We start from the raw sequence: 17,269 nt of genomic DNA on the forward strand, positions 1-17,269 counted from the left end.
CACTCTTACCTTCATTAGTTGATACCCTTACCTCTGTTTTTAATATAATTTCACTTTTTGTTGATTCCCTTGCCACGATTGACCTTTGAAGTTACCTTTACCTTTGTTTTATGTTATCCTGATCTTTGTTTAAATTTAACCTCCCCTCAGTTTGACGTTACCTTGGCCTTTGTTTAAGGTTACCCTTACCTTTGTTTGAAGTTATCTTTACTTATGTTTGATGTTACGCTTCCCTATGTTTAAGGTTACCCTTACCTATGTTTAAAGTTACCCTTACCTTCTCTTGAAGTTATCTTTACTTCTGTTTCAATTTATCTTTACCTCAGTTTGAATTTATCTTTCCCTTTGTTTGAAGTTATCTTTATTTCCGTTTGATGTTACGCTGGCCTTTGTTTAAGGTTACCCTTACATTTGTTTAAGGTTACCCATACCTTTGTTTGAAGTTATCTTTACTTCTGTTTGATCTTACGCTTTCCTTTGTTTAATGTTACCTTACCTTTGTTTGAAGTTATCTTTACTTCCGCTTGGTGTTACGCTTCCCTTTGTTTCAGGTTACCCTTACCTTTGTTTGAAGTTACCCTTACCTCTGTTTGAATTTGACTTTACCTCTGTTTGAATTTATCTTTCCCTTTGTTTGAAGTTATCTTTATTTCTGTTTGATGTTACGCTGGCCTTTGTTTAAGGTTACCCTTACATTTGTTTAAGGTTACCCATACCTTTGTTTGAAGTTATCTTTACGTCTGTTTGATCTTACGCTTTCCTTTGTTTAATGTTACCTTACCTTTGTTTGAAGTTATCTTTACTTCTGCTTGGTGTTACGCTTTCCTTTGTTTCAGGTTACCCTTACCTTTGTTTGAAGTTACCCTTACCTCTGTTTGAATTTGTCTTTACCTCTGTTTGAATTTATCTTTCCCTTTGTTTGAAGTTATCTTTATTTCTGTTTGATGTTACGCTGGCCTTTCTTTAAGGTTGCCCTTACCTTTGTTTAAGGTTACCCATACCTTTGTTTGAAGTTTTCTTTACTTCTGTTTGATGTTACGCTTACCTTTGTTCAAGGTTATCCGTACCTTTGTTTGCAGTTACCCTTACCTTTGTTTGTTAGTAACTATGACCTGTTGGTATACCATTATGTACCAATACACTGTTGGTATACCATTATGTAGCCTTGTAATTGTTCTTCATTACTTTTACACCATTATAAGTGTTTGCGTGTTCTTCTACCTTGCCTCTTGCATCATAAAAAAATTTTTCCTAATGTCTTAAACGAGTATAAGCTTTCTGCGTTCTGTTCAGACTGAAACAAAATTGTTACCTGATATTTTTTGTCCCCTTAATTATCATTTATGTCAAGCGGTCCGCAGTCCTTTGGTTGATAAACTTTGGAACGGTTATTTGTTTGTGATTTTGTTTATATGTTTATTTGTTTTGGCTTTAGTTGTTGATTTTTGTTTGCTTGTTTGTTTGGTGGTTTTTTTTTGTTTTTTTTTTGTGTTTGTTGGCTTGTACGGTTTTCTTTGTAATCTTACATTTATTTCTTTTTCCTTTCCATAGAAAACTGTAAAGAAATCTAATTATAGGATTAGTCTAATAATAACAGATTTCAACATATTGGATATATTTAGACAAAGAATGGGAGGTTACAATGCATAATCCTATAAGTTGGTAACATATGATGTTTTATACTTCATCTGATATCAAGCATTTCAACTCATTATTCTTTCTCAAATTGTTATTGGAAAAATATATTGTTTCAAAGGATGTATAGAAATGTAAAAATGATAGTGTTTACGCTTTATGGACGTTATATTTGATTTTGGGCAAAAAAATGCTAGCTGTATTATAGAAGCAAAACAAAAATGAGTGGTAGTGACTACAAAGATCTCTTTCAAAAGCCAAAAAAATCAAGGTGGGTAAATTAATTAACTTAATTTTGGATGTAATGCCATCACTGATTGGTCAATGTCATTGGATTTTGTTGTCATCAAATATGGCGCAACGTAAATACTCGCGTCGATGGCATTTCATATATTAAAATTTGGATAGTATTTGTATGTAGTCTTTTAATTGCAATCTTTAAAATCTTCATTTTACTAGAAACGTTTACAACTGTTACCGTTTCATGACGGAGAAGGGTAGATGAACAAGCGTACAAATCTGATGCGCATTATTTTGTTAAAATATCATAAACAGTTTAATATTTAAACAATATTCTTTTTATATCACATTAATTATACCCCCGCTAACAAAGTTTGGGGGTATATAGGAATCGCCCCGTCTATCTGTCTGTCTGTCTGGTTACATTCCTTGAAAGCGCAACTCCTCCTAAACCACTCAATGGATTTTGATGAAATTTTATAAGAAGGATTAGGTATCATATGTAGATATGAATGATGGAGTATAATTACTGTCGGAGGACTCCCAAGGAAGATAATTCAATGGTTGGTTTTACATGTTGAAACCTCGCACGAGCAACTCCTAAACCGCTCAAGGGATGTTCTTGTAATTTTTCTACGAAGTTTGGGTATTATATGTATAAGTGTATGGAGGAATATACTAGTAATTATTATCGAAGAAGTCCTAAGGGTGATGATCCAAATTTAGGGTTTTACACGGTAAAACCTTGCAAGAGCTACTCCTCCTAAATCGCCAAGCTAGGTATTATGTCAAATTGGGTGCCGCAACAAGAAGACGTGGAACATTAATTTCCCTACATAAACATATTTGTTTCCGATTCATATTTTATATCAGTAAGGGTAACATTTTTTAATAATTCTCTTATTTAAATCCTATAACAAAATCAGATTTTCTCGGTTTCTGAATATGAAAATTGCCACAATTCATCATAAGAACCCAAAATGTATCAATCGTGATACAACTTAATTAAGTCATTTCTACTGTGGCATAATACTATAGTAGATTACAATGAAACTATGTCAATCAAAGCAATTTTTTTTCAGTGGGTATGGATGCGTTGAAATGAAAACAAATCTGCAAATGTGACCGCATATTTATTACAACCACTAGAAAACCCAGTCATTTGGTTGCCTGCTGATACCCATTTATGTTCATTTTCTTTGTCCTCTAGAAAGTAAAATTTTGAATAACGGAAAAAAAACAAAAGAATAATGGATTTTTTCATAAACAAGTTAAAAAAAGTGGTCAAAAATACAAAAAGTTCTTATTTTTTGGCGACAAATTGATTCGTAAATGGGAGGTAAGGATACATGGAAATTATAAAAATCTCAGCTCGTGTTCTATTAGAGATATGTACACTGATTTATATGTTTTTTTTCCTCTGGAATTCGTTTTATGTTAATTAGGCCACATATGCCTGGCATCGAACAAAAGGACGTGCAAAATAATTAACCTTTGTAACTTTAAACTCATTTTATACTATATAGTTGGTCGATTTGGCGAAAGGAGCTTGCTCCCATTAACCTGTGGACGTCAATGAATCCATAACAACGTAAAATGTTGTTAATTCAAAGCAGCGAAAAAATGAAGTTAGTGAAATTGAGTTTTACGCAGAAAAAATGTTTGTTTAAAGTAGAAATTATATCAGATGGCATAAATTGGGTTGAAATGTTAGCTTAATCAAAGTATTTTGTTCAAAATCCTAATTGATTCAACGAACATTGAGAGTAGAAGTGTTCGCTCCAATAGAGACTGCTTATTGTAAGTTGTAATTCTATGGGGAGTAATTACAAAATCCCCGAACTGATAAACTCTACCAATACTCAAAAGGAATAGTCAAAATCCAGGTAAACATCAGAAAGTTGGAAACCACTGCTATGATGCTGGACATGGTACAGGCATTTCCGATGAAGTGGTGTGTACGAATTGGTATTAAAGCACGCTAAATCTCCCGTTTCCATCATGTACATTGCATAAGCTGTTAAGTTACATTCGTTTGCACATTTATAACCACTAAAAAATCTGTATTTCCATCAAAACTCAAAATGACTATCTTTTAGATTTATATAATGCAACGGGCATGGTTCGTCTCACAAGCACAAAACCGCTCGGTGACAGGCCAGTGACATATAATGAGACCGTCCTGTCAAAATATTAATTTATGGAAGACCTATTGATTCTCTTGTGCGTGGTCTCCTTTTTTAAAAATAGTGAACCATTCCTACTCCTTATACTTGTAAAGTTTCAATCACCCAACCAAACGTATCCGTCATCAATGTTGAGGGTTTCAAATATATGAATAAGTCAAACCGGAAATAGGTTGTCCGTGTTTTAGTTACTGCATTTGAGAATATTTTCATTGGACAAGGTTTGTTGTCCATAATGAAGTAATGTTACGGTCATAGACTTGGAGTGACAGTATGAAAATGAAACTGCGACCCCTTCTTGACATGAATGTTTCTTTTTTCTTTGGATATGACCTTAAAACTTATAGTACAGCATGCAAGAAACAGGGAATGCTCATCTTTCCGTCGTGACAAATTGGTTCACCCCAAGCTCACGTGCACATTTTAGTTCTTTATGTTACTTGACTTGCTTTTCACCTGCTGTCTTTTGGTCTTTTTTCTGTAAAAGGTCAATTTGTCTTAACTGCAGGGTAGTCAATGAACAAGTTTAATATAAACTTCGGATAATTCTTTTGTTCTACCCGAAGCCTTAACTCGCAGAAGTATAACGTATGTTTTATTTCCAAATCAGGAGCCCATATGGGGAAAGAGAAGTCTTACAATGAGGAGTAAAGAATATGATGGACACAAATACACGTTGATGACATTCAAATTGTACAAAAACATATAAAAGTTACAATATGACCACAATGAAGTGATTTCTACTTCAGTATATTTACACGCGTCCATCGACTACCCTACAGTTAAGACGAAAGGGGCTATCTGCAGCTGAACTTTGAACCAGGATATATTTGGGCTATCTGCTGATGAATAATACAATTCTGATTTATAATGCATACGGCCATTCCATCCGAAACTGGAAACAACTAGTTCCAACCTGTTTATATTAATGTTAGCTACATAAATAATACTCAAAGTGTGTAAATAAATCACAATATAGTTGCTATAAAATGTGTCCTAATCTTTAAATCGCCTTAGATACATTTATCGATAGTCATGCATAGTGTTACAAGTTTACGATATTCAGTAAAGACTCGCTTATTTGTCCTTCTGCCATTTTCCAAAAGGAGATCCAGTTGGGTCCAGTATTTGCCATCCTTTGGGTTATACGCCGGTGCATTTGCTGCGCTGGTTTTTTTTCTTTTTTTGGAGGGGGGATGGGGGTGGGTGATGTCAAATTATGGACAATCAGGAATTGTTTTGACTGTAATTTTTAAGTGTATATTAAATTCATAATGTCAATATCACAGTATTAATACTAGCGGAATCACAAACATAAAGCACCTAGAATGACAATTACAAAAACAACATGCTAATAACACAAATTATGTATTCTCAGTCTTATGCAATATACACGAAGCCATAATTGGTCACTGCAACGTCATCATTCTGTACTGTTAGAGTGTGAATTGATCAGCATGTACTTTTGGCGTTTGGCTGGTCCGACACCTCCGGGTTGGTACTGGTTCATGGTAATTTCATTGGCCACTTGCTCTTCGTTACGGTAATTGAAGTGGGTGTAGATGTTTGGATGTGTGTGCTGGATCATATATTTAAAGCAGTCGTGCCCTCCTTCCAGGTGATTGATATTGTAGATCTGGGTCCTTCGGTTTCTTAGTGGTTCCATAGTTGTTTGTTTGCCTTGACCCATTAGTTAATAGCGCAGTCATTTAGTGGATGAGAATTGACTGTTGAGTTGAAATATTTTATATCCTCTAAAACATTTAATCATACACATACGCCCTCTACTGATGCCCGTCTGACTAGTGGAAGTACCACTGTCCGATGAACGAGTTAATGAGAAGTTGGGTCTTTGTACTTTGGTTACAAGTCACGTGTTATTATGTACCTCCTACCCCCGGATCTGTACAAAATGTACCTTATCCTACATACATTGAGTGAAGAGAAAATAGCAATCCTTAATGGTGATCCTGGGATATGACAGCTTCGTATAGTGACTGTCGATAAAGAAGTAGCTGGTTGTTACTGAATCTTGCTTAAAGTGCAATCTGTCTTAGGCTCGTTAAGCGTTCGCTTTGCGATCGTTTCATTTGTATCTACTCGTTCGCAATGCGTTTAGATCGTTAGCAATATGTATTGCGTTAAGGTTCATACCGTATTCGCTTTCATGTTTATCGTTAAAAATCTTTTTCAGCTCGTTCAAAACATCAACTTTTCATCAGACTAGTGATTGACAGGTGACTTTTCTATTTTTCTATTCGCAATCAGTTCGTTCGCTTTAAATAATTCGTTATAGTGTGAGAGGGTCTATACTGGTTCTTGCATCATCAAATAGACCTGTGTATAAATTTGTGAATTGGAAGTTCCAAATCGTGCATGTCAATATGGCTGGAATTAAAATGAACAGTTGCATTTTGTATTTATTTTAAAATAGAGAATCAAGTTCTTCTTTTATCTTATTAGAATCAGAATAAAAAAAATTGTTTGTTTAGGTCATAAAAATACAGGATCTGACATGTGCCAAGTCAGGGTAGCGTAATCAATGATAAAATTACATTTAAATTGTCACCAAACGTTATGCATGTTTTATAGCAACCAATCTTATGAAAGTACAAAAAATTATGATGCAATTCGATTAGTTGATGAACAGTATCTATGCAAAAACTCAGACTGGTATCTATGTAAAGGTCGATTGCATATATATATATATATATTTTTTCAAAACAAAATCTTTCTTCTAATAAAGAGTGTCCTGTAGTTAAAAACCAAAGCCTTAGCCCCTCTTTTGTATAAAGCCATCACATAAATACATATTCGTATAATAATCATTGAATGGACGTTTAGAACGTGTATATAATCTTAAATGGTATAGTCATAAATTAATATGTAAAGTGCTAATACCCTTTTTGCATTGTTTTGATGTTTGAATATGTAAGAGCACCACCTGCCTTTAGCGACTGTGTGAAAACTCTGCGGTTTCACACGCGTTGGCTGTCATTTGGATATATAGTGTTTATAGCAACATTATGACAAACTGTCTTCTCTGTTTCAATGAAGTAACTGATAATCCAGTAGGAGTACAAAGTTTCTGATCTTCCGTGTAGCCCTTTAATAAAAAGTTGTTGACGATCCGCAACATACACGATCATATCTCTCGACGGTGATGTTCGTTCTCTTGTCATTTTGCTATGGTAGATCCGAAACTTGTGTTACTTTTGTGCAAAATGTGGACTACATTGACCAAATGAAACCCACTTTTTTCAAGATTTTAGTATTTGACCGTTTGGCAGTTTGTTTTACTTGAATATTGATATTGCGTATTGCGTTTTCATGAAATCTTTCATGTCTCCACTTCATGATCGGAGTTTTATACGTCAGTTGTTCAATAAATTAGGGCTTTTGTATGATAAACTTATTTTTTTTCTCTAAACTTTGTTTAATGTTTCTATTCTTGTTTTTGTTAATTTTGTTGTGGTGGTGGTAGTGGTGGTGTGTGTGAAGAATCTGAAGAATTCGAATTGATTACCCCTTTTTAATGATGTCGATGAAGATATGCCGGAAACACTGTCTAGTATTGAAACAGAATAAATAATTAGAAAATACACAGTCAGCCTTATTCAAAGTTGTTAAAATCGATTAAGAGTCTGCTTGTTTTTCAAATACTGCAGAAATGTCTGGATTTTTTATAACTGTGATTACCCCAGATGATTTCGAATACACGTAAACGGAATCTGCGTCTATTGATACTGCGATTGGTTTCGTCATATTGTATCCTCTTAGATGTTTTGTTTGTATGAAATAGGCGACCTCGCCTAATTCGTCGAGAATGTGTATAACATTGTTCCTACAATCCGTAATTGCAGTAAACCCATTTTTAAGGCAAATTAAGTCAGTCGGAAAGAATGCTCTATTTCCAAGAATCTGCCTGCCATCGTACGTTTTTAAAAACTCACCGAGTTCCGTGAAAATCATGACTTTTCCCGCCGCTGGTCCTGTCCTGTCTATAATGTATATTTCGTTAGAAATGGAATGTTCGGAACATCTTATCGGGAATTCAAAGAAAAAGTAGCCATTAGAATCCATGTCGATTTTACGTACTATTGAATGTTCACCATTGAGTTTTAACACAACTGACCTATTTGAATGTTCTGATTTTCCAAAATTTGGCTTGGGCGTAAGACAAACCAAGATTTCATTTTCTTTACTTATGAAACACGCCTGGGGATAGAAATCGGCAAAAGATTTAACTATCTTACTTTCCTTTCTATTCGAAAGGTTTACTTCTATCAAACCATTACCACGACAAACCAAAATCATATCTTTGTTGATGGCAGTAAAATGTGAATTTTCTATTTGTAAATCGTCAATGGCTACCATTCGTCCTGCATTTTGACGATATTTTACTATTTTGTATGAATTAGAAAGAAAGGTATAACCACAGCAGTTGTTCATTGATATAAACTTGATAGAATTGTCTAATCTCGCAGTTAATTTTACTGATATAATATCAGTTATATCAAAGGGCTGGTCGTAGCACCGCAATGCCCAAAGTGGTTGGGTGATTTTCTCGGAATGCATTCGTCGTTTAAAAGGATATTCTATACGCAATTGTGTGACGTCATTTCCTATTTCCGATACTGGAAAGCTTTCTTTCAATCTTCTACATGCTACTATGACTCTCCACGGATCGTTTTTCTTCAGCATTTTACGCAATCTGTGACTATTTTTATGAATGTATGAAAGTAGTCTGATCATTGTTCGTATAGGCATGTATTTGTCTAAAATAATTTGCCGCTGAATAGACACAACACTGAGTCTTTTTTCACCATTAGTTTGAATTAGTTTCAGAAGATCACCATGACGATTATTAAGCGCCTTTTCTACATCCTTCCGGTTCTGTGTCTGTTCATGTAACATCATATTCACTGTTTCCTTCTTACTAACAATATCTTTTTTCTTGGTTGCAAGGTCTTTTATCCATGATACCATGGTTTTCCGGATGTCCTCTATTTTTTTTTGTTCCTCTTTCACATCATGGCCAGAATGGATTTTCTCGCAGTTTTCACAAATGTATGTCCTGCAAGTTGTGCAAAATATTTTACAGATTAACTTTTTATGTTCACAAAAAGTTTCCAAATAATCGCTATCAACAATATTTTCAGGCTTTTGAATTACAACTTGAGCCTTCTTGATATTTACTTGTACTTCGGTATCCAAGTGTTTTTGCTTTAGCTTTTCCTCGCCGTCAGCACTTTTGGAAGAAAGCAGTGCTTGTTCAGATTCTTGTTCCGATTCGTAGTCATTACTATCATTCAAAGAGCTCTCATGACTAAGACGATCTTCTGGACGTCTAGAACTTCGGAAAAGTAAGTTTCCCATGACGACACTATCCAATATCTGAAAATACAGCAGAAATGTTGTTTTCAACCAACGAAAATAGTACTTGTTTTGGAGGTTTGACGGTATCTTTCAAACAACGTTCTACTGTGTCTTCAATCAGAAAAAAATCGTTCTTCAAAAGGTCCTCAAGATCAACATTTGGGTTGTCAATTTCCGTTATAGTCTGCTCAACTTTAGCGTATACTTGATCTAAATCCTTTTCACTATCTTCTAGATGTTTAAGCGTGTTTATACAGTCCTCCCTAAAGTGCTCGGATTTTGTAACTATTTTACATCCGATCTTCCGTTTTTGTTCATCAATATATTCAATACATTCATCTTTATGCGTTATTATGGAGTTTTTGTATTTCTGGTTCCTTCTTAATTCTCCTTCTTTCCGATTTTCAAACTCTTCAAGAGTTCTTAAGTTTTCCATAAAATTTTCGTCTTTTCTTAAATATATTTCGATTTCCTGTCGCTTTTGCGCATGAACTTTCTCTATCGCTTCACATCGACACAACGAAGGCTGATGGGTGAATTTCAGACAGTCTAAGCAGACAAACACTTCGTCCCTCAAGCAGTACAAATGACAGATTATCTTATGTTTGCTACATATAATGTCTGTTGGGTCGTTGCCATCGTCCGTTGGTGACTTTGTTTCTTTGCTATCATCTGACGATTTTTCTATATCATCATGTTCACTAGAATCTACTACTGATATGTAGTCTTGGTCGACGAAATCCGACGATTTTTCGGATGTATGTAAATTTTCTGTACTCCTTTTATAAGAATCAATGTCACCCAAATCCATTTATTGAACAAAATAATACACAAATACCTAGATGGTATAATGATAGTGGTTCAAATAATGTATACAATTTACCGTGTTTTATCCTTGATATCTGAAGTACAGCTCTGTCTAAAAATCAGTCAGGGATTAAATGACCAATTTGTAATCTTCTGTAGTTTCGATAAAGGAGAAGGCACATTAAGGGGTCTTATTGGGCGAAAATATATATCTGAAAATTCATCCCTTAGTGTTAAAAAGTGTATATTGTGGACACTTGTATCCATAGCAACCGACGAAACGTAAGAATTCATTAAAATTCTCGCATTAAAATGACAAGAGACTCGTTTCAAAACCAAAATACTGAAATTTTATAAATTTTTGTTTTTTTTGCCAACTTCCGGCCATATTTCTTGCACGGAAATTGTGCCCACACACAAGAAACGACTTCAAATTAAGCGAAAACATAAATTATTACGTATATAGTTTATCATATGTGAAAAAAGTTGTTTCTTGAGTGCTGACATAGCTTGATATTAAAAAGCCATATTCTATAACGTATAATTATGAGACCATTGTGACTGAGTCTGACAAGACATGTGGTAATCGTATTCAGTAATTGTAAGCGATTGTAATCATATACAATTATATTTTTAAAATCAAAGTACTGAGGCACTGAGTCAAGGAAGACCTCAAAGTAAACACAATTTTCATGTAACCAAATTGTAAGCTAAACAAACCGATCAAAATTTAGTCGTTTTAAAGAATAACCATTTATTTTAGCACAGTGTATATTTATACAGTCCGTTTATCAATATATATTTTTGGATCTTCTTTTGTATTATTGCTTTCGGTATACCTGGCTGTACACCTACATTGATGTCCTCAAATTTCCTAACACTTAAATCAGCATTTCTTACAAAATATGAATTCCACTGAGAATCAATATTCGATGAATTTTCAAAGTAAGAATGGATCCACACCTTGAAATTTCGGTTTGGAGATGCATGAAGTAGAAATGAATCTAGCAGACTGGAGGAAGTTGAACAAAGACCTAATCTCAAGGGAGAAATGAGCAAAAAAATTTCATTGTTTGTGCTCACTTCGATGTAGAATCTTTTTGTAATAAATTGAAAATAAAATTTGTCCTTGTCATTGTTGTCTAGATTAGGCTATGGGTTTAACTCGTCAAAACTGTGCACGTATTTACAATAAATGATTACCTTTCTCTAGGAATTTTTCAGTTCAAACAAGAATAAAAACTCTTGTTGTAAAAGTTACTATGCAGTTTGAAGATCATTAAACTAAAACCAACTTTGTAGCTCATAGATTTGAGGAATTTAAGATTACAATTAAGTTGAAAAGTCAATGATATAGAGATGTGGTGAATACAGGAAATATGATGTCTTTATCACAAATTCACATAGAGCATAAATCCATCTCTTTTCTCTCCAAAACAAAAAAGTTACTAGTGAACCCATACCCCATGAGTACCACTTTTTTTTATTATGAATCACTATTGCTGAGTGTTTTATATATGTCTGCCTTCAATAGTGTATGTGCATTTCTTTCACTTTTTTCTGCATGATTGTTTCACAAATATGTATGAGATTACAATACAAGTAACTCTTATGTTTTGCAAATATATAAGTGCTAAAAAATCAGGCTTCATGTTGTTATAGTTTTTTATTAAGAGATGTTGACACATACATTTACAGCTGCTTCAAGCTACACATACATGTACCAGCACTTGTGAATCGTGAACTTTCTTTCATGCATAAATAGTGTTCCAGCACAGAAATGGTCTGTTTTATTTTTGCTTTCTTCTCACTTCATCTAGTGAAATTTCCAAGTGAAAACCACTGAAAAGAAAGCAAGAGAAAAAATCATAACAGTGTCTGATATATGCAAAATGTTACAATGTAAGTTAATGTATTTTTACCATATGAAATGGAGAAACCTTCTATTGTTGGGAAATATTGTTACATGTACATATAATTTCGTGCAAATAAAAAAATAAAGGTTCGGTGGTTATAACAGTACCAGTTTTTACTGGTTTTTAAACCACCTGGTCAATATCCCCAGTGTTATCAATACTGGTCGACTAAAATTTTGCAAACAATATTTCTGTCATTATTCATAGTTTTTGTCCAACATTAAAAAATGCTAATATAGTATATATCTACTATATTTCAGTGTTCTTAGGTTTTATTCTTCTAATATCTCTATCAGCTGTATTAATTACGAAAAAAATAAACATTTCTTTCTCTAAAATAATTCAAATTTATCTGAATAACATAACAAACTTTACAAAAATGTACAGTGTATTTCATGAGCACATCTTTGTTTCAATAACTATATTAATAACATGTAACACATAAGAAAGAGTAGAACAGAGTACTTTTCACCTGTGATTGTTAAAACAACATCCCCTCATAACCAGATAGATCATAAAAGTGGTTTGAAGTGATGAGTTTAAAACAATAAATTAAAGTCTTTTCTTTAACCAGACAAAAATCTACTAAATCCAGAAAATTGAAAGCTTGCTAAGGATATTGCTTTAAGGCTTCTTCCATGTATGATTTTAGCTACCTGCTGATTTATAATGATGTTTGGACCCCATTTTCAAAATCTCTGGATCAATCCCTGAATGTTGATTTATCTATGAGCAATTAATGTCACATTATAAAGTAGAAAACAAATTAGATATATGTATTACTATGTTACAAATATCATAATTTCATGTATGAAATCTTCAATTGATATTGTACTGCATATGCCAGTAACCATAGTTAGAGTACATGCACATGTATTTTAGTAGTTTTCAGTGTAAATTTCTTGTTCACAGACATACAAATGTAAAGTGCAAATTGTGCTAAGAAATAAGACTATACTGTTCTACACTAGCAATAAAAACAGTATACCAATCACCAGTTTTGAAAATTTTGAATAACTGTGTACATACAAAGTATATGAATAAATAATGTATACCTTCAACACTTACCTAGTACATTGTACATGTAAGAATGTCCATGAAAATCAGCCCTTAGAAAAGGTCTACTTGTGGTAGCATTTTATGTAAAGAAGTTAAATTCCTGGGATCAAATTAATCACACATGAAATTCTCCAATAAAACGGAGGGGTGCCAACCCCATGCACCCTCCTCTGGATCCACCACTGTAATCTATACTTACTACACAAAAAAGTGTACATTGCAGCTCCAAAAATCCGTCATTAGAAGCTCCCGACAACATGATCAGATCGAAAGAAATAAATTGGCAAATCTGGATTGAGCTCTCCTCCTTGCGAATGTTCTGGTCAATTTGACGAAATAGTCCAGCTCTCTGTGTCAAAATTTAAATAGTAAATATCATATACTGATTGAAATATTGCAATTCTACAAAATAATTAATCGTCTCCGTGGAGACGATTGTAAAGAATTGAAAGCAGATAGCATGCACCAAGAAATTGAAAACCATCATCTCATTGGATAAAAATCTCAAATAACACAGAAGTGAATCGCCGATTATTTATGATTGGCTGACAACATAACACACTCTAAAATCAATACGTAGAACCGTATGCGCTTACGGTATATTATCATTATTGTAGCATCTTCTTTAGACTGATACTGGCTGAACGGAAACCAGTCTTAAATCAGAAGAATCGATAAACTTCATAAATAGTGGCAACGATCAAATTAAGGAAAAAGAGTTACGATATACATTCAATATGGTATTGATATGTAACAATAATTTCAAGAAAGTTTTGATACTATCAATGCTATTTAATATTCACTACATTATCTATCGTGTATTCCCGTGTATTTTCGCGGGCTTTTCGCGCATGAATGATTTTGTCGTAAACATAGAAGAAAGTTTGAACATGCATGATTGACTTTGGTTATGTTCTATGTCAAAGTCAATTTCTAAGAAACTATGTATCCTAGGATGATGTAATGAGTTGTGGGAATATATCTTTGGGAGTCTGTCAGCATCAAGATAGATAATCAATGTAAGAAGCATTAGAGTAGAACATTCAAAGCTCTACCATCCTGCAAAATTACATCAAAATCCAAAATGTTTTGAAACATTACAGCCCTTAAAAGTTTATTTTTTACCGAAAATTATTTACCGTATATATTTAAAAATTTATATCTTTTATAATTTTTAAATAAGAAAAATATAACATTTAAGGACATTCACGTATTCTATTTTAACGTTAAGAGACGACTAGCTTTTTTGAAAAGCTAATACTTGTATTAAATAGCCTTAATATCGTGTACGCCCGTGTCGTACGTAAACATCACATATTTGATATGGATTATGATCGGCGGCGGAGCGATATCTTAATGCAAACTTTGCAAGGAGAATAATCCGCGAAGTGTTATTTTGGTAGTTATATGTGGAAATGTCTTCTACCCTGGTCACGTAATTTAGTTGCCGACTTCCTTGACAATAATCAAAGGAAATCGATCACTTATTTGATTTTCGATTACTTGTTATCGAAAAAAATGATTACAAGTCAGTATCGGTGAAGTAATTATTTTTTGAATTATTTCCACAATGTGTTAGTAGATCAAATGTTAAGGTTGTCCTGATCGAGAGCACTATTAAAATTCAAGAACATTAAAAAGTCCTAATCTTAATCTTTTGATTACCCCTGTGTGTTTTCTCTATAGAAACTAAAATTACTGTTATAAATCATTATTTATTATGTAATTAAGGAGGTAGACCTAGAGTAAGGGACACAACTCTGCTAAATCATTGGAATGTTTGTATTCAGCATTTTACATCAAGCATCAAAGTAACTTGGACTGATTTCATTCTGTTACAAATGAAAGCTCGATAGGCTTTGGTGAAATTGAATATAATACAAACATATCACGGATTTCAAGAGTTATGTCCCTTACCCTAGGTCTACCTCCTTAAAATGACTACGTTTAAAAACGTGTTTACGTGAATTTTATTCAACAAATTAAGCCCCTGCTAGCCACTGAAATGGATTGTAGGGGTCTCATTGTGACATCACTATAATCCTAATATTCATATACATCAGAAACAAATTTTAGTTGATATTTTATACTATAATCAGGGTAAAACGCCCTTACACCTTCAATAGATCACTGAAATAATCCCTCAATGTTTGTTACCATTTATGAGACAATTTTCAACTAGTTATGCTAAGGAGTGTACATTTTTATAACAATAGAATCACTTAAATTTAAGCTATGAATACCAACTGAGCATAACTTTCACTAACACTTTTATTTTGGGAAATATTGTATATAAAGCACTCTGAAAGGATTCGAGCCAGAACAGTTTTCTTCAGAAAACTATTTTAATGTGCATGAATCACCTTGTTTGTTCTTGCAGGATTGTTATGTGGAGCTATACAAAAGTTTAAATATCTTCAGCATTGTCATTTAAATACTATTTGTTTGTACAAGGGGTAATCAATGTATTTGAAGGGTGTAATATAAGTTTTTAAATTTTTTTTTGTTTTTGTAGTTCAGCAACATATTTTACTTTGCAATTAATTCTCTTCTTTTTTTTTCTTACAATGACCATTTTATATAACCTTGATTGCATTTAAAAGCGGTGTCATGTAAGGTCAACTAGCTTGTTGTTCAATTTGATATTTATCTTTTTTTTTATTTAAAGGCAACTTCCTTAAAAAGCAATACAATACAGCCCCCAAGTGCGTTAATTCGACACTATTGAAACTAAATCAAAAGATAAATTTATTAATCTGAAGAATTTTTCTAAGGTTCTAATTCTATAATCTGTTGAGTAATAAAGCATGCTTACATGTATACCCATTAATGGGTAGTAACCAGTACACATTTAATTGTTTGTTCCTTGGCTTTGCTGGATTACTATCTCATTAAAAATCACACCACAACTCCTATTTTATATTAAATACTTAAAATATGCTTAGTGATAAATAATAACCTTAATAAAAAACATTTACAAGAAACTTCTCAGTAATTATTTGTATTTGCACAATGATATTTTGATTTTGATTTCTTAAAAAAGAGACTGGAACCCGTTTCTTAATCTTCCTTTTTTGTAAATATTTGGATCTCAGCATCCCTCCTAATGTATTATTTCCTCTTTAGGATTGATGACTATTTATAATAATCTCATGGTGTTTTCTTTCCTAGCTAAACATCAAATGGCTTTTTTATGCGTCAAACAACTTGAATATCGAAGTAAACTCACAGTTCATTCGGGAAAATACCAACATGTAATGATCAGAGGTAAAGGTAACTGTTTTCAATTGCATCGTTGTCAATTCCAACCAAATTAATAAGCATATATAGTTTGGAGTGAAATATTTCTTGTTTATTTTTTCAACATTTGAACAGTAGATAATTCTTGGATTTTATCTTTTTTGAAAATGCTTCAGTGTCCCATTTCTGCATTTTATTTTTCCAAGATGTAGATGTGCACTTTTTACCAAACTCAGTTCATGCCCCCTTGATCAAGTTGTCTTCAACAGATCTTTTTGTGTTCACAGCGGGTCAGTCGCTGAGCATGTGTGAAATGTACTCCCGGAAGGTAGGGCTTTGGGTAGAACATCAGAATTTTTCTGCCGGAAGTGTATTGAGCATGCTCATCAACTACCTCACAGTTCTGTAGTTCAAAAGGTCTATATAATGTAGGTCCTTAATTTTTTGTTGATTTGTTTTAAATTTGTTTTGTATATTTCCCTAATGCTGGTTTTTCCAATATTCATATATGCATCAGCCAAGTTCTGATTAGCCAACTATTAAAAGTTACAATGTATGTACTTTATTTCTGATGAACCGTTGAAGAACAATGGTATTCAGATTACATATTTGTCATTACATATGAAATGGTAACACATTAAGGATTCAAATTTATCTTCAAAAACAGACAGTCCTGGACTATGCAAGTTTCAAATCAAAGGACCGCTTGAGGAAAATTTTAAGTTCTTAAGAAAGTGTCAAAGAAGGGGGTGAAAGTCAAGGACGTGTGAAAATGAAATTTCAAAGGTCCCAAGTCAGAGATAAACT

At 33.2% G+C, this 17,269-nt stretch overlaps 1 protein-coding gene across 1 annotated transcript in view; it reads left to right on the forward strand.

The window, feature by feature from the left end:
* The first annotated feature begins 404 nt into the window (after positions 1-404).
* LOC148612605 (galactosylgalactosylxylosylprotein 3-beta-glucuronosyltransferase 2-like) overlaps positions 405-17,269 on the forward strand; it is a 36,319-nt gene continuing 19,454 nt past the window's right edge. The window contains exon 1 of the mRNA XM_088594218.1: positions 405-1,906. Within this exon, the coding sequence (XP_088450344.1) occupies positions 1,857-1,906 (50 nt within the window). The 5' untranslated portion in view covers positions 405-1,856. The remainder of the gene's footprint in view (positions 1,907-17,269) is intronic.

Source organism: Perna viridis, chromosome 7 (genome assembly GCF_037379345.1).
Source record: "Perna viridis isolate PV_CMFRI_1.1 ecotype Kerala chromosome 7, ASM3737934v1, whole genome shotgun sequence".
NCBI lineage: Eukaryota > Metazoa > Mollusca > Bivalvia > Mytilida > Mytilidae > Perna > Perna viridis.